This window comes from Melozone crissalis, unplaced genomic scaffold (genome assembly GCF_028551555.1).
Source record: "Melozone crissalis strain CALT ecotype California unplaced genomic scaffold, PUWL_Pcris_2 ptg000027l_1, whole genome shotgun sequence".
Lineage (NCBI taxonomy): Eukaryota > Metazoa > Chordata > Aves > Passeriformes > Passerellidae > Melozone > Melozone crissalis.
In genome coordinates this window covers 25,205,370-25,229,840 of record NW_026535805.1, presented here as the reverse complement: position 1 = coordinate 25,229,840, position 24,471 = coordinate 25,205,370, and the positions used below count along the sequence as shown (strand labels likewise).

At 40.0% G+C, this 24,471-nt stretch overlaps 1 protein-coding gene across 1 annotated transcript; it reads right to left on the bottom strand.

The window, feature by feature from the left end:
• Window positions 1-235: 235 nt before the first annotated feature.
• Window positions 236-24,088, bottom strand: TSNAX (translin associated factor X). Its single transcript, XM_054280201.1, has 6 exons — window positions 24,024-24,088; window positions 22,163-22,270; window positions 20,012-20,126; window positions 18,239-18,369; window positions 3,622-3,749; window positions 236-2,020 (listed from the first exon to the last, which is right to left on the bottom strand). Exons 1-6 carry the CDS (start codon window positions 24,037-24,039, stop codon window positions 1,646-1,648), a joined length of 873 nt encoding a protein of 290 aa, XP_054136176.1. The 5' UTR covers window positions 24,040-24,088; the 3' UTR covers window positions 236-1,645.
• Window positions 24,089-24,471: the final 383 nt, after the last annotated feature.

Sequence of the window (24,471 nt, the reverse complement as noted above, 5' to 3'; positions counted from 1 at the left end):
CTTTACATTTTTTTCATTCAAAAGATTCACATGAAGTTTCTATACTAACAAGTTATTAGACACTGCAGAATAAGGTTAAGGGAGAAAAAAAATTTTCATCATTACAAAGTGCCCATGGAAGTATGAATACAGGAATGGATCAAAACTTCCAAGCAAAGTTCTTCACAGTGGGAAACTTACTCTGTAATCTACCACTTGGACTGACAAGCAAAAGGACCAACATAAAGACAGTGACTACTTTTCAGAATTTATTGTAAAAAATAGTATTAAACAATAGGAAAAATACCACTCCTTGTTCAAGTCACCCCATACTACTTTATGTGGAAACAATGGAAAAATTTGACAGAAATGTATTTACCATTCCTATCCATATATCAGATGATTGCAGCTACTCAGGACATGCTCATGGGAAAAGTATTGGCAGCATCACAGCATATGGAAGTGGAAATAAAAAACATGCAGTATTTTCAATTGCAGTTGGGAGGCCTATTTCCTGGAGTCTAGAGATCATGTTGCTTTATCTGTTTTCCTTTAGCATTATGTACATTATCAGACTTTCATAACTTCAGACACCAGCATAAAGCCCTGATTTTTTGCCAACAGTGACATACCCCCCTCAAAGATAAATGTGGAAACCAGAATGCCTGCCTTACTTCTGTTTGCAATTTCCTTTCCACAGGAACATGCACATGATATAGATCCTGCTAACATATATTTAGAGCTTGGCTAGCCCTTTTCCACTTATACCAGTTCAATCCCACTGGAGGTCCTCAGGGCAGCACAAACAATGGAGAACAGACTTCCAGCACTGCAACATATTTGTTCTGGCCAAAAACTGCTTGTCCTAACACCAAATTACATACTTTGTATTTTTTGTCTACAAACAAAAATATGTCAGATTCTGCATTAAACTGTATTACAAAAAATGCAGAACAATACTTTCCACAATTATTTTCTGTGGATTTCCTAGCTCATCTCAAAACTGTGCAGTACTAGTGTTAGCTCAAATGGAGCCAACTTTTAACAGAGACCCAAAATAACAGGTGACAGGAGTATTTACCTGGTGCAATTAGCTTCATTATCAATTGGCAAAAAGTTGACTTAGTTTCATAGTTTAAAGCACTAATCAGAGAAAACTTGAATTACATGGCACTGTTGAAACCACCCCAGTCTCAAGTCAAGGGCTGCACTTATTCACAGGTGCATTGTTGTAGGTGTGACATGACTACAGAACCCAAATACTCAAAAAACATGAGTCAGCAGAAACCTATGGATAATGCTAAATAAGAGCACCTAACCATTTTTTTTCCACTGCTGTGCTTGATGAAAACTTATTTTGAGGTGAGTCACACAAATGACAGTCACTGGAGTAGAGTGCAGTGGAAATTTTGGTCATTCTGAAAGAAGATACAATGGAGCAATACAGGAAATTCCATACCAAGAGGCCAAAGTCAAACATTTCTTCTCTTGCACACCATAAAAAGTATTTTTGGTTACAAATTACCACTGCAAACAGCCTTCTCATAGATAAAACTAAAAATGTCTCTACCTAAAAAGCTTTGAGAAGGGTCAAAACCCCACAAACCACAATTAGAGAGCTTTCTCTATGTCCTCTTCTCTTCTGAGTAGCAAAAGCTTCCAGGTTTTAAGGAAGCCCCTCCTCTTGGTCAATCAATTCCGTTTTGGTGGAGAAGACATCAGCCAGCATGTGCTTCGGGATTTCAGACCCCCGTACTTTTAATGTGTAGCAGGCATTCTCTACCTTTGCCAGACTCTGTTTCAAGGTGTAGAGCTTCTTGGAGACTTCGTAAGGTCCAGTGTTGCCGATGAAGGTGAAGCCGTCGTAAATCTGGCGCAAGAACTGGCTCAGTTCGAAGGGCGTGTCGATGTCCCCGTTGCCAACGCTGCTGATGCACAGCCGCATCAGCTCTCCCGTCAGATCCGCCACTCCCAGCAGGTAATCCACGGGGGTTACCTTCAGGCTCCACCTACGGGGCTGTTTATCGTGGCAGTTGGAGGTCTGGGGACAGAAAGGAACAAAGTCCAGCACAGAAAGAATGTGAGAAAGCCATCTGTAATGGTTCAACTACACGCTAACTCATCTAACGTAACTGGAAATTTAAAACATTCTGGAAAATTAAATTGCATGGCACTTCCACAAGGTCTGATTTCAGAAGTACTAATCTCCTTCCAGCATAAAAAAGGTAATTTCTACTTGAGATGTCATTTTCATTCTAGCAAGTATGATAAACATACCCTAACTCTACCATCTCTATTTGCAAACAAAATTATCACATCTTTGCAGCAACATTTATTTGCAGTTGTTTGGGGTTTTCTTTCACCTGACAGATCTCAGCCTGATAGATTTTTTTCCTAAATAGTCAGTCCAAAGTTAGCAAATCAGTCAAAAATAGTCTGTATTATGAAAACAAATAATATAATTTTATAATGGTGTCTTGAATTTCAAAATATATTCTCTACAAGTAGCCATAGTATTCTCAGATATGTTTTATATCAACTGAGTTTATTAAAATAACAAACAAAAATCTTCATGAAGCAAACCCATTACAAAGTTACAAGTTTGCTCCAATATCCAAGTTTCCAATACTTTTTATTGCCAGAACATTGGTAACGTGGGAGACAATGCAGGTTTCTTTCTGTTCACTTGTTTCCATAATATGCTATCTACCCAAATTGACTGATCTGGTCAGAGGCATGCACACTGGGGTTAACAACTTCATAGCTGGTACCTCTGGTAAAAACAAATTAATTTAAGCTAAAAATCAAGCTTCTCTGCAAATATCTTACCAAGAGAACAAAGAAAGAATGAGAAGTGCTTTACAGCAGAATCTCTTCAGCAGAAGCAAACTCAGGAATTCATGTAAAGCAGCATTACTGTACACTGCACCTCAACCGCTTGTGCATTTCTGTAGATTGCTACCAAATCACTGTTGTCCTCTGTGAACAATCAAACTGCACCCAGCTGACTGTGTTTGGTGACAGCAGTTTGTCCCTATGAGCCATTTAGGGCAGGCTAGGAGTACAGGCAGGTCAAGAAACAGCAGATCTGGCATTAGGGCTAAGGTATGACGGGACACCAGTCTGTCCTCTGAAAGGAATCAGCTCCAGGAGAGTTACAAATGATGCAGCCAAGGCATATGCACAAGGCAAATACAGTGCCTCCAGTGACTAGTTCACTATCAGCAATAAGATTTCAGTCATGGAGTTCATCCTGCCTTGGATTTGTTTGTGTCCTCCAACTTCTGCAACATCACTATACACCACAAGGTCTTAGAGACAGCCCCAGGCACTAAAAATCCCTCCGCTACATTTGTTAGCTAGCATTTCACTGTCCTGGATCTTTTGCCGTATCAGAAAGAGTTCAGTTTGCTCTGAATAAAAAGGATGTGAAATTTATAAACTTGTATCCCACAGATTTAGTTTACTACTTATCAGAATAAAAGGCATGTTTTGAACAAGTGAGTCAAAGCCCACATGTCTATCCAATCCCATTCCACTAACTGGCCTTATTTAATCAGATGCCAAAAATGTGACTAAGCCTTCTCGCTGCATTTCCATCCCAGAAAGATGTTTGTCAATTGAGAAAAGAAAAACGTTTACCATGTTTGTTGTTTCTTCTCTGTCTTCTGCTGTAAATATTAGTTGTTTGTTGATCTCTTCAACACTGATCAAAGATCGTGTTTTGATAAAATACTGAAATGAAACTGCCTCAACATATTCTTGAAGCCCTGCAAAAACAGGAGAAACAAGCTCATGTGCCAAACTTTCCAGCAATGATCCATGCTTGCAATTATTTAGTTTTTAAGAAATCTTTTAAGTGAGACTATTTAAAGGTTACCAGCAAAAAGTGAAAATTAACATAATCCAGAAATAACATTGAAACATAATCTAACATAGCACGTTTCTGAAGCACAAAGTCAGACCAAGCACACAGACAAACATGTTCAAGTTTTTACTCCATCTGCATCTTTCATGCAGAACCATCTGTCATTTCTATATAAAACATCATGGTATTCTCAGAAAGATACTGAAGAATCAGTTCCCCACAAGATTTCCAAGGGCTCATACTAGGACCAGTACAGTTTAATATCTGCATCAATGTCACAGAGAGTGGGATCAAACGCACCCTCAGCAAATTTGCAGATGACACTGAGCTGAGTGGTGCAGCTGATGCACCTGAAGGATGAGAGCCCACCCAGAGGGACTAGGACAAGCTTGAGAAGTTTGGTCCATGGGAATCCCAGGCAGTTTAACACGACCAAGTGCAAGGTGCTGCACCTGGGTCAGGGCATCCCCAGTATCAGCACAGGCTGGGGGATGAACAGATCGAGAGCAACCCTGCCCGGGAGAACTTGGAGTAGATACTTGTTTAAAACTGAGCTTCACACTTCTCCATTTTGTGAGAATCAGGCTCCTTAAAATAAGCAGGTTTGGTGAAATTCACATTCAAGGCAAAGCATCTGTTGTTACAAATCACTCCAGACCAAAGAAATAAATAAATAAGCAAATAAACACACCAGACATGACTGTGATGTCCAATAAGAAGACTAACAGGTGATCCTTCTTTGGCAGAAGGGTTGGATGAGGCAGGTCATCTCTAGAGGTCCCTTCCAACCCTAGCTGTTCTGTGATTCTATGAATACATTAATAACTGCTCTGTCCAAAAAAACCGACACTCTAAAATTAAGGAGTGGGGGGGACAAAAGGAGTTGGTTGTTGGGAAGGGAATAAAAGATGGGATAACAAATGTAGCTTGTACCAGATTTGTAGGCCATCTACAGCTACCTGCCACAATTCTCTCTCACTACCTACTTAGCAGATGGTGGTTTTATTATGCATTACTGTGCATGTGACAGCCTGGAGAAAGATAAAGCTAGATAAGTTTTCCCAGAATTGGCCTGGAAAACTCTAGGGAGCTGGAGATAAACAATGAAAGCCAAATATTAAAACAACCTGCAGCTGGTGTTTTTCTAATAATCTGTTTTTCTGATAGGATTGTTTAACAAGACTGAATTGGGTGTCTTTTTAATTAGCCAATCATGTGAAATGTATTGATTAAATGACAAATCAGGTCCACCTGTAGCGAACTGAGCTAGAAAAGAAGAGAGGATAAACTAAACGAGGCTTTTGCCACTTTGCCTTCTGATCTACCTATGTGACATCTCTAACTCAACAGTGACATGTTACAACAAAGGCAAGATCTAAAAAAAAAGTTTGAATGTTCAGACAGATTTTACAGGTTGTCAGTTTATGTGCAAAGGGCAGATTTGGGGGAAGCATGTGAGAAAAGTTCCTAAGCAGAAAGCTGAAGCTGGCACTGCTGGTGGAAAAAAAGGCAGAGACAATGCTGGAACAAACAGCCATGGCAGTACTAAGCTAAAAAAAGGTGTAGAGACAAAGTCAATGCCTGTGTATATCTGACCCATGAACAGAGAATGCCCAAAGAGGACATTAAAGGGGCAGGCACATGACAGAGATGGTTCTAGCAGAGCTATTCTGAGCCATTTTAAGGGGATGACTTCACTTCAAAAGACACTAACAGGTATCATGCTGCAAGAGGGCCAGGATTAGACAATAGTTTTGTCAGTGAGAAAATGAAGATGTAACCAGGGGTACCAGAAGTAGAAGCCTGTTTCCATTAAAATAATCTAAATACCCTCAACTGACCTGTACAGTGCCAGGACTTCAGCTTATGGAAGTATGCAGGAAGAAACAAATTTAGACTTCACCTGGATCAAAGAAATAGTCTGAATCAAAAAGAAGAGAACATAGATTTGAATAACAGATGAGTGTGGAAATACCCCAAAAAACTCAAGGGGTAGGAGGCTTTCCACGTACCCACTACAAAAGCATGATAAGTGACCTGCATTTTTTTTTCCCTTTTAAATATGTATTTGAGCAGAAGCAACTCAGAATGGCAATTCCTTTATAGTACTCTACAACAGCACTGGAAAAAGCAGAATAAATATGCAGCAACCAAACTCACACTCAACAGTGCTGTTCACAAACCAGAACACAAACACAGAGCTGGCAAGGCCAATTAAACACCATAATTTAATCAACAGAATTCAGGTAAAGCACTCAGGGCACAAGCAATAGAAGAGCACACTAGATAAAAGCTACTCAGGATCTTTTAAGATAAATAACTTTGCAGGCTGCAGAGAGGTAGATTTCATCACTCACTCTTTCCCTGACTTACCTTCTGATGTAACAGGACCAGGAATCTATTACGAAATTTTGGCTTTTTCTGTGGATAAGCTGTAAGCTACCAGATACAGCAGCACTCAACATGACAACATCTGTGAGACTCTCCCTCTGCTATCTATGGAGAAGACTATCACATATGAAAAATCAACTTGGCATTTTCCACAGCTCTCAGAGAGATCAAATCAGTCCTCAAACTTTTTGGTAAACAGTCTTCTCGATCAGTCAGATCTCCCACTTTCAACTCACTCCACTTTACTATTTCATACGTGTTTTGTCCTTTTTCCATTGTGTTTGGCTCCTCTGTTCTTTTATCTGTATGTACTTTTTAACGTGGGCATATTTATACGTATGTACACACATAGATCTTTGCTTCCTCCTGCCATGCCACACTAGCTGACACATTCCAGCCTTGTGCTCCTTCCCTTTGTTTAACGCCACCATGTGAATGTTGCACACAGTCTGTTTGCAGTCTGTTTGCCATTTACTGTCACCTTCTCACAATTAGGGAATCTACCTCCCGCTATTTAGTAAGCCTTACAAAACTCAATTAAAATTACCATCACAAATAGACTGCTAACAAATCCTGCTCATGACTATTTTGCAAAAAATATTAGTATTTTACTTTTTCTTCTATTTTTTTGTTTTTTTTGTTTTTAACAAGTCCTTCTATCAGAAGTAGCTACAATATGGTATTTCAATGAGCCAAGACCTTGAAATAAGGTATTTCCATGTGCAGGTAGAAGGATGTTTAAACATGTTATGTTTTAGCTTAATGGTAGGACATCTGCTATTTTCAGCAAATAATTCCCAAGGTGAAAAACCCCATCCCATTTCACTACACCATCCAACAATACCTTTCCCCTTATGCTGTTGTTTTGGATTTATTCCAAAATTAGCTTATTTATGGATTGAGCTGCCAGTAATAGAATAGTTTTTAAGACTGCCTTTTATGGGTTTGGGTTTTTTTGTAGTACATGGACAAAAATACCAATTAAAAACACTGTATTATTTTTACTAGCATCTCTTAAAATTACAGATGCAAGGTAAAAAATTAACTGGTAAAGTATTTTGATATTTTATTACATTTATTCTATAGAAATAGCTTATACTAGACAAGTGGCAGTGACCCAGTATAGCAGCTCCCTTCTATGTTTTTAAAAATTTATTTTGTGTACAAGAACTACAGAGTTACACTGAGATATCTTCTGAGCATGTGTCTACAAATATAGATTTTTCTGCCTGAAAATTTTAGCACTTTTTGCCAACTGATATTCAAGACCTTTTTCCTTAACTACATATGCAAGATCTGAGAAAGAAGAAAAAGCAGTTACCCTAAAAAAATTCCAAAGAAATTAGTTTTCTTAAATGAAAAAATAATTTTAAAAAATGTAATTGGAGCACTCAATCCAAGAGTCAAATGAATGCATAAGACAGAAGAAAAGCTAGTTCTATCTAAAGAATGAGTACATAATTGAAAATACTTAATTGCAGGAGTCATATTAGGGTAAACAGAATCTAATTCCACCTGAGGTATGCATGCATCCATGCATGCATGGAAGCCTCCACCCAGAATGACAGATCAAATAAGAGGTGAAAGTTTCCTTCTAAAATTTTGTATACTTCATTTACTCCTTTAAACCTTGGTTCAACAGTTACAGAACAGGTTCAAAAGGATTTCATGCTTCTCAGTTGTTAAGGTTAGCAATGCCAGTGCCACCCGCCATCTTCTCAAATAAGCTGCTTCTCTCCTTATTTCTTCCCCAACTCATTTTCTTTCACCCTTTGTCCTGTTTCTCTCTATTTTTTTGTTTAGAGAGGAGCCTGTGCTGATGGTGTGGACACCAGCCTGTGCTCTCTCACCCAGCTCCTCCCCATAGCCATGCAGCAGGAATCACAGGCCAACAGCAGCCATTAGAAAGATGGTAGGAAGATACACCCAGACAGCTTCTTCCAGGATCACTGCATGAAGGGTGGGGCACATTATTTACAGGGCGAGCCATGTGAAACTACCCACTTGCTGATTCATTACAAAACCAAAACAGCACCGACAAGGCTCTATCTTATCCTCATGTTTAGGCTGGCAAGTTACATTGTCATTAAAAAACCCCAAACAAACACAGAAAAAAAAACTTCCCTTCTTTCTCCTCCCCCCCAAAAAACAAAGACAGCAACAACAAAAAACACTCACCACCAAAATACAGAAATCCCTGCCATAATCCAGGAAAAAAAAGTTATATTCTTGTGGAAATCCCAACCAGAGAAATAATTACACAGAATATGGGGAGCATTGGTAAACTTAAAGAACCTGTTTCTAGAAGCGTATGGATGAATAAAAGGGAGAAATAAGTGAAATAAGCAAACAAGTAACCATCAATTGAAACAAGCAGATACAATAAGTTTAGAAATATTAATATAAAAACTAATGCCAGTGTCCTATTAAGATGAAACTGGTAATTCACACCTTAATCTACTCCTTTAAAATTCTGTGCATACTTGACAATGATTCCTAAGATTCAGAGATCTTTTTCTTGGCAGAAGGGGTAAAAACTAAACTTTAGTAATTAAACTTAAACTGAGGCTATGAAACAATCAAAGTATTTTGTTGATTGTGAGCATGAAGTCAAAGGTTAATTTTATAACACACACTGAAAGAGGATAAAGCCAGTTCTCCTCACAGACAGGAATGCTCTGGACATCTTGTTGTGAAAATGGCTTAAAAGAGTAATTCCAGTCAGGGATGGATTTTACAAAACAGTACTAACTAAAAAATACAAATAAAAGCACTAGAATAAAAATCTGTATGAGCTTACGTATTTGGGAAAACACATGTTTCTATTTACTCAGTAATAATTCAAAAGCTGAGTAGGTTTACTACTATATCAATAATTAAAATAATGTAAACTTTTCCTGTAAAGCCCTGAATGTTTTGTTCATTAGTCAACGGCTACTTGACACACCCACATCTCTTCTAGCTGCACGTGTTGAAGCGATGCATTGCAGATACTGAAGTGTTAATATTGTTGCACTTTGTTTGAAGTTGAATACACACTTCAGGGGAAAAGGTAACACCATTTCAGGGGAAAAGGCAATACCAAGATTAGTCAGTTTTCCCAAAAGCCCCAGAAACAAACGAAAGTTCCCCATCAGACAGGTGCTTGTGAGAGTTAAATTATTTCTCCAAACAGGCACAAAAACCATTCAAAGAACTGCAAACAATATTTTAATCTCTCATTGCAGAGAGCAGGGAATCAAGCCTTTTTTATACTGTTATTAAAAACACATGGACATATGACAAACGATAGGCCTTTTTGCAGATGAATGATTGTGGGTGAGAAATTCACAAACTTTCATTTTGCTACTGCTTGGAGACCTAAGGGATGTACCATGCTGACTTTTGTAATCAAGGTTTTTTTTCTGAAGTTTGGGGTTTTATTCCAACTCACAAGCCCCAAATGTAGTAATTACAAAGAGCACCCAATGTTTTACATGAGTTCTTAAAAAAACTATTCCTGTGACAAGTAGTCTTCCTGACCTCTTTGACTACCCCCAACTGCCTTCATAATTAATACAGAGTTTTATAAGTCATTCAGTCAGTCAGACTGCTGGCAGCCTTGAGGGCAAGTGTTCAAGATACCAAAGAAAGGAAGCTCTGACTCAGCCAGGATGTTCAATGATCAAAGAAGAAAGAGCACCTAACACAACACAGCTTCTGCAGTTCAAAACACAGTGAAAGTTCTTCTTGAGGTGATGTTGTTTCCATGCAACTCAACTCACAAGCACATCAAAAAACCAATAGTGGCCATTTGTCCTCAAACACAGATCTGTGAGATGGCACAAAGGTACTTCACCACTTGCCAACCTCTATTTCTCTCCATGTGACTGCAAAACAAAAAACCAAACCATGATGTGCTATCCCTTTGCTTCTTGGAATGGAGTTCCTCTATGACACATTCTCCTGTGTGATTTTAAATAAACAAACAAAAAAGCTGCACAGATTTTTTTTTTAACTTCTCTTATGTTCCAGCTGCACTTGGTTCCTGCAAAGGCTGGAGAGATCTGGTCTGTGAATCACTAATGTCAATAACTGCAGGGTTGAAAAAAATTCCTGAGCCAGAGAACAAGGTCTCCTCCATTTGCCAGCTATGAAACCGAATAAAAAGACAAACAATGTCACTAGTTTCAGGCTGTCATGTGAGTAACCAAGTATTTGTCATAATAGTACAGGAGGACTTCAGGACAGTTAGGTCTTAAGTGAGAAGCAGGAAAGGACAATCTCTGTGATCATGCTGACCCACAGCATGCATCTTTAAAAGACTGTCCATAGCTTCTCTTATGGATTTCTGCTGCTCTGAATGGCTCCTGCTGAATTCACATCTCATTCAGGGATGAGCTGATAATCAATTCTCACATAGTGCATCCCTAGTTTGTTCATGTCAGAATTTGCATTCATGTTTGCAGGCTTGTTTTGATTTTTGTCTATGGATATACAAAACCTGCACCAGAAAATACAAAGTGAGGCTTTGCAGTAACTGTTTTTTCCTTTTCCTTAGAAGAACTTAGGAAAAAGGCATGAACCAAAAATAATAAAAGGGCACCAAAATGCAACAAACCGAAGGTATCAAATTTCACATAGGCAACTTGCAGAATGAAAAAAAAAACCAAACCAGTTTCACCAAGCAGGGATATGAGTCAGAGAAACACAGAAAATAACAAAACAGAAAGAAAGAAATTAACAAAATTGTATCTGATAACCATAAGCTTATTCGCTGCAAATTCTGTTAATTTTCCAGTATAATCAGGAAACTTTGTTTCCATTTCTGGCATTTTACCCCTCACCTACAACAGCAAGAGATTAATTCTTCAGTCACATCCTGTTCCTGTGTTACTGTGTTTTCCCACCATCTTGCATAAACCTGATTGCTTCCTTCATGGTCAGCTTTCCTTTCAAGTTTTAGGTGTATTTAGGTCTCATCCTGGGTGAGACATTTACAATTCTGGTACCTTCTTCCTGCAGCACAAAGCTTTTCCTTTCTCTTACCAACCTAAAATTAAATATGCCATCTATTTTAATTACAGTTTTTAAACTTTCTCACGGAAAAAAACCAGGTGTTCTACTTGTACTGTTCCTGATGTGCAGAACAGTACATTGATATTATATCCTTGATATTGTGCACCTTGATATTATTTCAGAAATACATGTGTGCTTACAAAGGTAGAACAATCTGAGCATGTTATTTCCATATTTTGAGTTAAAAAGCTAAGAAAAAAACCCCTAAAACAAGCCAAGTAAACACAGAAATCATTACACAGATAGTTCCTAATTAAAATCCTTCATACAATACCCAAAAATATGTTGTTACTTAAATCAACAGTGATCTAAAGCTGGCCTGCTTGGACAGACCCCACTCCTCTCCATAGCATTTCTTACAGCATCCTGTCTGGTGGTCCAACATACTGCAGTTAGAAAGTGGCATTCTAGTGCCACTGAAGTATTTCCTTTTCATCCACACAGATTTAACTGGCCTGGTCCAAACCAGCAATGCAGTTTATTGCTGTATCTTACATGCCTAAAGTGACTCTAAATGGCATAAGGCAGGAGACAGAAATAAGCTCCATTATATCAATCTCAGAATACAAATAGTGCCTGCACAAGATAAATGATGTGCTAGACTGCGTCAGTGCTGAACTTTTACACAGAATTTCCTGCATCATCATCAGCAGAAGCAGTCACACAGCAATAGTTTTGACAAGGTGCTGACATTTTACAGCCCCATCATCTAATCCTATTGAGAGCAAGTGCAGACATGATAAACAGCTAATGAGCTTCCCTGTGCACACCACTCCACTCGCCACTGCTGCAAGCACAGGCACACAGCAAAGGTCAGGCAGCAGTGCTCCACTTGCATCTACCATCATCACCCCATGTCACTCCAATTAAGAAACTCCAGAAGAATTATAGGCTCCCCATTCAATATTTCATCTTAAGGGGCAAAAAACTGAGTAAAGTGCTCAAATAGCTGGAGATTTCATTTAACAAAGTCACGTTGAAATGGTACTCCATTCAATCCCACACAGAGCCAACTTATTGAGCAGTCCTTAATTCTCCCTCTGCAGTAAACAAGTTCTGCATTTAGGCAGAGAAGATTGAGAACATCCTTTGAATAATTACATACATCCTAACATAGAATCATAGAATTTTTCAGGTTGGAAAAGACTTTTAGGAACAACTGAATCCAACCACTAACCCAACACTGTCACGTCCACCACTAAACCATGTCTCTAAGCACCACATCTACATGTCTTTTAAATACCTCCAGGGATGGCGACTCCATCACTCTCCTGAGCAGCCTGTTCCAATGCTTGACAACACTTTCCATGATTCATTTTTTCTTAATATACTATATAAACCTCCCCTAGAGTGACTTGAGGCCATTTCTTCACGTCCCATTTCTTGTTACATTGGAGAAGAGAGCACCCCCACCTGGTTACACTCTCAGGCAGTTGTAAAGTGCAATGAGGTTCTTCCTGAGTCTCTTCTTCTCCAGGCTAAATCTCCAGCTCCATCAGCCACTCCTCAGCAGATCTGTGCTCCAAACTCTTCACTTGCTCCATAGCTCTTCTCTGAACATGTTCCAGAACCTCAGTGTCCAAAGTTCTAGTGATGGGTCCAAAACTGGACACAGAACTTGAGGTGCAGGCAGTGCTGAGTACAAGAGGACAATCACTGCTCTGGTCCTGCTGAACACACTGTTGGTGATAGAGGCCAGGATGCCTCTGCCTTTCTTGGTCACCTGGGCATGCACTGGAGGATCATGTTCAGCTGCTGTAGACCAGAAACCCCAGATCCTTTTCCAGCAGGCAGTTTTCCAGTGCTCTTCCCCCAGCCTGCAGCACTGCATGGGGTTGGTGTAGCGGAAGTGTGGGACCCTACACATGTTGCAGAGCACTTCTTCCTTGTCATGAAGTTCTATACAGATCTTTTCTGTATACTGTTGATATTTCCCTCAGTAGTTGAGAGTTAAATATATATATAAAAATACTTAAACACATACGTATATACAAATAAAAAAATCCTGACAATTTTCTTCCTTCCTTTCATAAATCCATACAATCTTTTTCAGTCCTTTTCTTGCATAGTGTCTCTCAACAATTTTAAGAAAGAGTACGTATTTCCTCACAGGATATATAAGGTATACACTGCAAAGTGGGCCAAAGGAGCAGGAATTCTATATTACAAATAGTAAAGCTTTAAAAATATCAACAAAGCAGAACATTCTAACATAACAAATGAAGAGCTCTGCATTAAAAAAAGACTTCATTATTTCAGTATCTCTTTGTTTGCTTGTTTAATCATCCCCTGGGACAATCTGTACTGTTAAGAAACGTGTAGAAAACAGTCATCAGTTTTTGTTGTTGTTCAATTAGTGCTATACTCAGTGTTTGAGCTCATGCAAGTGTCCTTTGGGGAAACGTCCTGCGTGCCATTAGCACTATTCTTAATGAGGGAAAGCACGAAACTCCTTTAGTGCTCTGCCAGAATTGTTTTATCTTCGAGTCAAAAGAACAACTGCTTGGAGGAACCCCAAAAAAAGCATTTAACAATTACAAGTGGCAAACAATATTCCCAAGCATAATACTCATAGCATTCTTCTATTTATAGGCTAACAGTTATTATACTGAATAAAATATGTATTAGGCAGCTTTATTATGCAGACAATCATGATTCCCCAGTTAAGGCTGCTACAGTGGTTTCCATGATAAACTCAATTTTGAACCCTTTTACTCCTTCTGTGAGAGGTAGGGTGGGGAACAGGAGGATGTTTCATGTTTGGTTTCAAGACAAAGGAGAATATTTTTAGGAAGTTTGAGGTTAATTAGACATGCTGCTTTTGAGATATGGGACATAAGTGTTTCTTTATTCTTTTTGGAAGAAAAAAGCAGTTTAATGGCAATGTTATTGTTCATAAAAAGCTTTTTAACTAGTTCTCCAGAATTTCGTTAAAATACAAAATCAGAGTTGAAAACTAGGTTAAAGGAAAGTCAAGACTTACAGCCCTAGGAAATATATAAAGACCCAGCACTTTTCTTAGTTACTTTTATTTTCAAAAACACATGCAAGCTTTTTCCATTGAAAAAAGCAAAGCAACAATTTAATAACACTAGACTTAAAACCAAAACTAAAAGCAACATTCTTAACTCTAATCACTTTTCACCTCCCAATTACAGTTCTTCATAAACAGTGGTGGGCAGGTGGAATAAAGCATTCCCTCTCCCAGTTGCTCTCCATCTAACTGTCCCTTCATTCTTCCTGCTTGTAGGTTTTCTATTCAGCTTCATAATCCTGACATCAAGCATGTTCACATCTCTGACACCTCATCGAAGCCAGCTTCAGCACAATCAAGATCTACATGTCTTGAAGCCTGCATATTCCCTTTTGTGCCATCCCAATGATTAACTGGAGAGCAGAGAATTTAATGAAGGTAAGAGTAAAGGTCTGGTTGAAAGTTAGCATTTTATACCTGTTATGCACACAAGCTCATTTACACAATGCCTAAAAGCAAACCCTGTCCTCCCAGTGACACACAGGTATATTCTAACACTCCCTTACTAAACATGCACTATGGGCAACAGCCGGCACAAACTTGCCTTGCAGAGGAGCATATGTAGAAGAGCTAGAACGTTAGGTAGAGCATGTGGGTGTTGTACCAAAATAGAATGAAGGCAACTTATTTCAGTTGGATTTTATAAACAGTCTTCTTAATGAGGCACAGATACCTAATTACAGAAACAACAGGAAGATCTTAGGGCCAAGTATTATACAACAGATGGGAGCGCACAGACTCACCATTTACCTCACCTAAAGAGAGGGAAAAAGTAAAAGTACAGCTATTTCCAGTTCTAACTTCAGAAATGCATTGGGGGGCTGTGTATTTCTACCCTTTAGTTCTGTCCAAAAAAACGGCCAAGTTCAGGTATTTGGGAGATTCCACACCTGACTGCTGGAAAGATAGACAGCAGAGTCTACTTCTTCTCTCCCTTATTTAGCACACTGATACCTTCTTGCCTTCCTTTCTTTTCACCTTGAGAGGTCAGTATGATTCATTCTCTTAAGTTTCCTTAAGACTGCAGTAAGAAAATTCTTTAATTCTATGACAATCTCACCCCAAGTTCCACGTAAGCATTAAGGATGTGCTACCATACATGCAACTGTGAGTGGTTCTGGGTGTCACCATTCAAAAAGGATGTGAAGAGGCATCCAGAGGAGAGCAACAAAGCTGGTGAAATCGTTGGAAGGAGTGTCCTATAAGGAGCAGTTAAGGATTTTGGGCTGGGGTAGTTTGGAAAGGACAAGGCTGAGGAGCAACTTCATTGCTCCCTACAGGTTACTGAGGAGAGGAAGTGGAGAAGGTGCTGCTGGCTCCTGTCCCATCCAGTGACAGGATATGTGGGAATGGCTCTAAGCTGCATCAGGCAGGAGTATTCCTTTTGAAAAGGTGTCAAACACAGGAACAGGCTTCCTAGAGAGGTGGTTGATGCCCCAAGCCTGTCAGGGTTTAGAGGAAGCATTTGGACAATGCTCTTAACAACTTGTTCTGACTTTTGGGAAGCCCTGAAGTGGTCAGGCAGTGGCACTGGATGATCACTGTAGGTTCTTTCCATCTGAATTTGCCTATTCTGTTCTAAAAGTTTTGCAACTGTGGTGGCATTGAGTCATCATACACATGCATCAGGTCTCTAACTTCCTCTGCTAACTACTTCTACTACTGACCTCCCCTGGAGTAACTCATCCTGCTCTAAAATGGACAAATACATCTTAGTCATTTTAAGAGGCTGAGATTTACAACACCGGAAAAAAACTATTAAAAATTCTGAATTATTCCTGACAGAATACCTGCAGCTGTTTTCTAAACAGTTTATTCAGGTCTATTCTGGTATTAATGAGTACCTTTATGCAAGTCAGAAATAAATTATGCAGGAAAATCAGTGTAGCTGACAGTGTGTATTTACCAAGTACACAAAGCAAAGCTGAACAGTACTTTTTTTCATTAACTTCTTTATTTCCACATTGTTATGGCTAGCTTAAGTTTAGGTATCTTTCATGTAAAAAAGAAATTTCACTTTTGATTTCTGAAAATATTTTTTTTAAAGAAACAGAAACAGTATTTTTTTTTTACTAAGAGGAGAGACTCTGGATATAGAAAACTAGCATCTGGTTTGCTTACTTGTTTTATAAGAACATGGGTACACACAGAAGTTATTGTGCAGTAACTTTCTATATGTCTGCCATGCAGGAATACTCTCTTATGTGTGAGATGAGTGAATCTAATTCCAGGCCACCTGCTCCTCAGTAGAACTAGAGGCAGGTAAGCCTCTCTGAATTTTCTGCCACAAAGACACAAATCAAACAAAACAGAGTCAGTTCAGGTGAGGCAGCTGATGCAGAGTGAGTGGTTACCCTATGACAATCTGACTCACATGGCATGGCAGATGGCCTGCACCACGCAGTCTCACAAAGATCCATGAGGCAGCACAGCTCAAACACTGCTGTTCTATACACAGCATTATATGACTCACACAGGACTACAAACTTCAGGGGTTATTCAAACAAACTTTACTGGTGACAATGAAGCTTTCAAAAACTTTTGTTCATAAAACTGAAATGCAAGATTCTCAGCTTTTATAAACAGTACTTAAAATGAAAATCAAAAGATATTTTTAATGTGTTAAGATACTCATAATACACTTTGAATAGTATTGTTCACAGTTTAAGTTCATCTGTAGTGTCAGCATTTTGAATTATTTCTTTTTATGGTGTCACTCCAGTACTTGGCTATAAATAGCAGCAAGACACATACAGATTAAATGGCCCTAAGAAAAACTATTTACATCAAATTTGAGCAACCCAATGCATCACAGCTAAGAGGGCTGTGGAATTAATCAGAGCCATTGAAGAGACTATCAGGGCAGGCTCCTTCCCGTTCCAAACTGCTAAACTGAGACTCAAGACCTGTGTCACTCTTACACCAAAGTTTGTGTAAGACATGAGTACAAGTTACCTTAACCATTGTTTGTCTTGTAAATTACAGATACATATCTGCTGTTGGTTGATCGAATCAATCTTATGGACATTTTTAAAGAATTAAATAATTCAGGGATAATCTTCAGCTCTCATCAGCTGAAGAAGTTTTGCTTAAACAAGGAAAGATATACACAATTCCACATTGTTTAAAATGAGATTGATTAACACAAGACACTTTTATACCATGGAAGGAAGTTAAATATTTTACTCATGTGTTGCCACAACCAAGGCATACCAATTTTAGGTAATATTCAGATTGCCAGCAAGGAATCAGCAAAGAAATATGGTTTGGCAGCAAGTCATGAATGAACTGGGATTTAATACCTCAAGAATGTTAGCAAAGACTGCTGTTTACAGAGAGGAGCAGAAAAAGATGCAACTGAAACACACAAACCGGTTTAATGCTTGTAACAGAGAGGCAGAAGCACATTTTGAGCCTAGAAGAAAGAAAATGCCAAACTAATGATTTCAATTCATTGACTTTATCACCTCGAAATCACTTTATCACTCAAAATGGATAATTTCATAAGACAGTTGCTCCCACTCTCCTCTTTGAAATTGCCACCCTTCAGAAGGGGCAAATGAGTGTGCTATATATATTCCTCTCAGTCATATATTCTCCTCTCAGAGAAGAACAGCCAGTACATTTGTGAGAAATACTCTCAACTTCAGTTTAGGGCAGGGTCCAAATTGTTCCAGTAGTAGACTCCCATTTACATCTTCCTTTAAACTGCAATGAAACTGTAGGACAACAGCTTCTCTAATACCAGAGCAAACTTTGCTAGTAACAAAAATTAACCTGAGTCCTGATTTATAACCACAGAACTGTAACAAATTCAGACTTGCAGTATGAAGAGGAAGTATTGCTACATAAAGAGAAAATAAGCTTATTTCAAAACTGCACATCTTTTCTCATTTTAAATTATTTACCTGGAGATATAGCTCTGTGGAACTGATACATGTCTTCTCCAATCAGTTCTTGTGCAACCTGCTTGATCTTCTGTCGGACAGCATCTAGCTTGACTTCAGACTCACTTAGTATTTCTTCCCCATTGGGAGCACTGCAATCACAAAACAGAAACTGAAAGAGCAGTTTCCAGCATGAGCAAACAGTTAAAAAACATTACACTTTTTCTTTTACTAATCAATACATTTTTACTGGCTTCAAGAAAAAGCAAAATCGATACTAGAATGAGAAACAGTTTAACTTTCACAGATACCTATTGCAGATTCTGAAATTATGTAGATTCTTACCAAGAAAATAATCAACCAGTCAGGGTTCTGGTAGCATGATGCTTATTTCAGACTACAGTCATGATTATTGTTTAAGTAAGAAAAAGGAGAAACACATACAAAGGCTTCAAAAAATATTCCAGGAAACTAGCAGTATTTACAGAAGTCCTTCAACTTCTTAAAAAAATAATATTTTGCAATACTTGACAGTATTGCAAAATACAATACATTATGTACTTCTACATGTGATTTATTTTTTTTTAAGGAAGTAGTTATGGATTGTGCTGTTCAGGAACAGCAGAAACATCTGATTCACAACCACAACATATACTTGGCATTTAAAGTTTAGTTTATCTAATTTCCTTTAAACTTTCTCCTCCCTTGAGCCCAAATAATCCACATGGTATATTAGTTTACAGTCTTTAAGGAACTACTGATTAATTGGTCTGGAGAAAACGTTTAAAAGCAAAGAGTAAAATTTATTGAAATTAAAGCCACAATACTTGCGAAAAGCAATGAAGAAGGAAATACAAAATACAGCATGGAAAATTTCCACTCTCACAAAAACAGGAATGCCTTATAAAATAGGAATCTAAATTCAGAGTAATGAGGAGTTCTTTGTTGTTCTTTCCTCCACAAGTTCCTAGCTACCTAGCCCCTGCAGTGGGAGTAGTTATTTACAGTCAAGGCTGTAGAGGTTACTGAACTATCACAGTACCTCCCTGCAGAAGAAAACCAGGTTAAAGAGCAGGCAACTTCATAATCTCCATCCATAACTGCAACTACAAATAGTTACTACTTCAACATAAATACATTGATAGGTAACAAAATGCAAATTAAGATAAATGAAATTACAAAGAAAAGTAACAGGGAGAGCTGTTATAACACGCAAGACCAGTGTTTGTCACGTATAGCAAACACTTTATACAGCAGGCTATGCAAAGCTTCAAATTTTCCTGTTGCTCTTCCAGTTTGTCTCTGGCTTCCATAGATTGCTTGAAGGCTCATGAGAACACAAAACATATGGAAGCTCAAAACTTCACACAGAAGCCTATCCAGCTGTAGTATTTACATAAACAGACCCCAGGTCACCTCCTATTTGCATTGATGACCTCGGGTGGGGGTGCAACAACCAAAATGGTGATGGAACTGCCCGGGCAAGTAACCTGAAGGAAGGGTGCATAACTCCTCTCTCACAGCTTGCTGAAAGCTGGAAGGCACTCATCTGCTGCTCACTCTACTGCTTTACAGTGGTTTAGTAAACCAATAAAACCAACTCAGAAACCTGAACCAGCATCTCTTAACTCTCTAACTGGAGTGTGCATTCATTAGCTCGCATCCACCTTAAAGGATGTTTATGGGGCGTTAATTAAATTCCTCTCAACAGAACACTGCAGCCATTACTGACAGACAACACTGCAAGGCAGACTGGAGGTTTCTATCAACATTTTCACGCTCAGTGTGACTCACCTGGTGAACCTGTGGAGCAGAAATATCGTCCTTTTGCTTTCGATCGTTATATCCCGACTGAGCTTCACGAGCCGCTCGTATTTATCGTGCCTGGTGTCAAGCTCCAGCTGGAATGCTGCAGAGTCAATCATCACAGCAGAACTCAATTGTCACACAAACACAGTGCAGGGGAAGAGAAAAGCACCTGTGCTGCACTAACTCCTGACAGACCCCACCAGCCCTGCCCCTGGGCACCTTTCCCCAAGGTGGGCTGTCCCTGCAGACACCATCACTGCCTGTCACCTGCCACAGCTGCAAAATTCAGCATTAATACTACCTTTGTTTAATAAATCAGGTTAAGTAGATATCAATCCTGATGATGCCTTAAAGCAGTCTAAACAATTCTTAAGGTAAAATATTTGGTTTTGCTAATAAAATCTATTCCACAATACCGCTGCTCTGGAAACGGACTGAAAATGTCACCCCAATTCAGCAAGACAAATCAAAAACTAAAACCCTACAATCATTTGTTAATAAGATTCACCAGTGCCTAAATCAATCAAATAAAAAGCATCTGGCTAAGGCACATATACTGTTCAAAATGCACCATTTAGTTATAAGAAAGGTTGCATTTTACATCCCAGCTAGACTTGACCAAAAGTTGAGTATTTTAGAAGTACTAAAGAAAAGTGAGATCAATTACTTAAAATAAGACTTCTGACTTGCTGATATTAGTTCTCTCTAACTACAACAAATACAGAGAAGATAGGAAGTGTATCTGGTTTTGACAGTCAAACATGATAAATGTTTACAAAGAGTGGATCTTTGAAAAACTTTGAAGAAACCATGTCCTTTAAATTCTTTCTGAAATTAACCAAACATGGATGAATGAATCTCATGAGAAGGGAGGGAAACAACTTTTTTAAGTGGAAGCAGTAGCAACTTTATGACAAACTGATATTCACAACAGTGAAAAATTAAAGTTGAAAGTACAGATGCTCTACTCAATTCAAGAGCAAGTGTACCTACAATACTCAATATAAATGATAGAGTGGTTTGTTTGAAAGCAGCCTTAAAGATCACCTAGTCCAAAAGGACACTTTCCACTAGATCATGTTGCTCAAAGCCCCCTCCAACCCAGCCTTGAACACTTCCAGAGATGGGGCAGCCACAGCTTCTCTAGGCAAAGTTCAGGGGTCATGGTTAATCATCTGCCAAGCTGACTTACACAGAAAAATATAAACACCCATTTTTTAAAAAGCCAGGAAGTTATATGACATTGAAGTACACACATTATTAACCACCTAAAGCAGCCAGCCAGCTCTTATTGTACCCTTCTTAGTGTCATAAAAAATATGTGGCATGGGGAAAATTTTACAACAAGAATTAAACTATTTCCCATCTCAAATCTCCTTCCTTCTTCAGTCAAGGCTTCTCATTTCTGAAGGTCAGCTTTGCTTTGTTAGGGGTTGTCTAATGAAAAATTCAAATTTACTAGAGTTTAAATCTGGTTTGGTGAAAAATTCTATAAAACAATTTGGCTGAAGGGAAGTTTATACCTGCACTTAAAAAAAAAAAGACTTCAACTAACTAATACAGACCTTGATGTAGTCACTTTATTCACTTTGAATGCCTTTTAAATATTAACATATATCTGAAGTTCTTTAAAAAATTCAAGTATAAACAACTACCAACTACTGAAACAATGCATCCAGATTTACATTTCAGTGGCTTAGTCATTTGTGAATCACAGCCAAGGTCAGAGCCTCCTCAGTTTCCCAAAGGTCACCATCTCTTCCTGTTGTCCCTGTGGCTCAGATTTTGTATTACACCTCTGCAGATCCTACAGTTTTCTGTCACCAAAGGGCCCAGCCAGCTTTGCCTGGCTGAACACTCGTGCAATTTGTGCAATTTGCTCAGCATCAGGCTCAGCACAAGTGAGGAGGGCAGGGGGAACAGCAGGTGGGATGGAGACAGGAGTAAGTCATGCAAAACCCCACTCCCAGGACTTCACTGCACAGAATGCAGAACACTAAGCTCTAAAGGTATGGAGTATGAGTCAAATTAGTTTAAAGTTTCTCCCTCTGGAGAGAGCTGGTTTATTTCATTAATAACTTCCTACCACTTTCTACACCACATTTTTAAAATCTGGGTTTCCAAATGCTTACTTACATTTAAAAGATTTCATCAAAGCTGAAGGTGGATTAACATTCTCTTTTTCTTCTCTTCTTTGACCATGTGGAAAATTTTCATGCTTTCGTTTTCTGAACCCACCTGATCCTAATTAAGAGTAGACACACAAAACAAAAATTAAAACAGTTTTGGCAAAGCATAAGGAGAACCAGAGTGCTGTCTTCAGAGCATTCCTGACAGCAATCATATTCTACAGGACAGAATAAGGTAACTGGTTGAACCTAACTATCAACTGATGCCAGTTTCACATTATCACGTTACTTCTTCTACCACATTGCTAGTGAAAAGTAGAAAAAATAAAATCCATTTCAATGGATGAGCATGGCAGGAACCTAAGCCTTTTTTTGGTAAGGTCTTTGGGTCTTCATACCCTTTTTATGTTTTCTTGCTGTAAGCGAATGGTTGCATGGAAATCTGTGATTTGTCACGGGTATCCTCTAACACAAATAAGAAGTAAGGCACAATTTAAGCAGACTACCCCTATTCAGGTATACAGGTTTAGCTCCTGCAGTGCAGCTTCTTAGGCCCTTACACTCTGCCCATTTACCAGTTTCTTCTCTGAACTTAGCTGCTCACTTCAGCTGCTTCGTGTGCCTCTTCCTTAACCCTCCTTTTCACACCCACACCCAGAACTCATCTCTTTTGGACTATGTTTTACTCCCAATTTACACCTTGTATTGTTTCTTCCTTTTATCCTTCCTTCACCTTGGACTAACTCATTGTGTCACCCATGTGTCAACCGCTCCTCTCCCTCCTTTTGGTAACAGCTGGACACTGTTCCTCCTTTCCAAAGCCAAAAATTTGGCAAACTAGAATACAGGCATACCTTTTGAATACGTGGAGTTCTCTCAATTTCCTTAAAAGAAGAACCAGGGGAACACTGGATTTTAAAATGTTTCTGCTTAATTGTTTATTATCCCAAGCCAAAACAAGAAGTGGGCGTAGCTACTTTCTTAAAGAGGAAAGTGAAAATAATTTTTTCTATTTCTCTTGGACATGAGTTCAGGGGTTTGTTTTTCCTATAGCAGTTGAAAACACTAAATGCAGCCCCTGAAAGAGTGCTGAAGGGAGGTCTGTGTGATTCTCAGTGGTCCCAGAACAAGAGGCAACAGGCAGATACTGATGCACGGGAAGTTCCAATCTTCCTGACTATGAGGGAGAACTTTACTGTCCAGGTAAAGTACTTTCCAGGGCACTGGAGCAAGTTGTCCGGAGAGGTTGTGGAGTCTCCCCCACTGGAAATGTTCAAGAACCATATGGACACAGTCCTGTGCCATGTGCTCTAGGATGGCCCTGCTTGAGCAGAAAGGTTGAACCAGATAACCCACTGTGGTCCCTTCCAACCTGACCCGTTCTCTGACTGATTCTGAGACTGCCAGGGCTAAACCAACACACAGGCAGCAGAGCAAGCTGTGAAAAATGTATATTTCACATATATATTATGCTATATACATAAAATTATATATATATATATATAAACACACACATACACTATAGTAAACAGTTAGCACAAGTGCTTTACAGGCCTCACACACTCAGCTCCCCCCTGAGGCACCTGCTTTTCCACCCCAGGGACACAGACAGACGCCTACAGCCAGGTTCTCTGGCGCAGCCCCAGCGGGAAGGCCGCGCACCCACGAAGGAAGGGCCGGTGACACCCGTGAAGGAGCGGCCTCTCGCAGAGCGAGTTCCACGGCACAGGGCACCGCTGGCCACGGCAGAGGCCCCGCATCCCCGTCCCCTTCGAGCCGCGGGCCCTCCTCCCGCTTCCGCCGGCCCCAGCTCCTCCCGCCGCGGTGTCCCGAGGGTGGGGAGGGGAGGGGAGGGAAAGGGACATCACCTTCCTTGCCGCTCATCACGGAGCCGCCGCCGCCGCGCCGCGTCCCCCCGGCAACCCGCAGCCGCCCCGCGCGCCGCCAGGACCCCGCCGCGCCGCCCGCCGCCCTGCCGGCGCCATGCAGGGGCGCCCGCGGCTGCCTGACGGCGAAACGCCGCACAGACGGCAGGAGCCCGGCTCGCCGCCCGCGGCGTGGGAGGCGCGGTGCGGAGCGGTGGCGGCGCGGAGCGTGATCCGGACGTTGCTGCCCGCGAAATCGGGGCAGCGCCGAGGCCGGGCCGTGCCTCCGAGAAGGCGACTCCGTAGACAGCTAGTGTGCGAGCCCGTTGTAGGGCCTAAGACCCCGCGGCATGACGGGACATGTAGTGCCGGGCGGGGCGGCAGCGCGGTCGGAGTGCAGTTGCGGAGCTCCGGTGCTGTGTGCCCGACGTCCCGCTGATGGCCCGGTGTG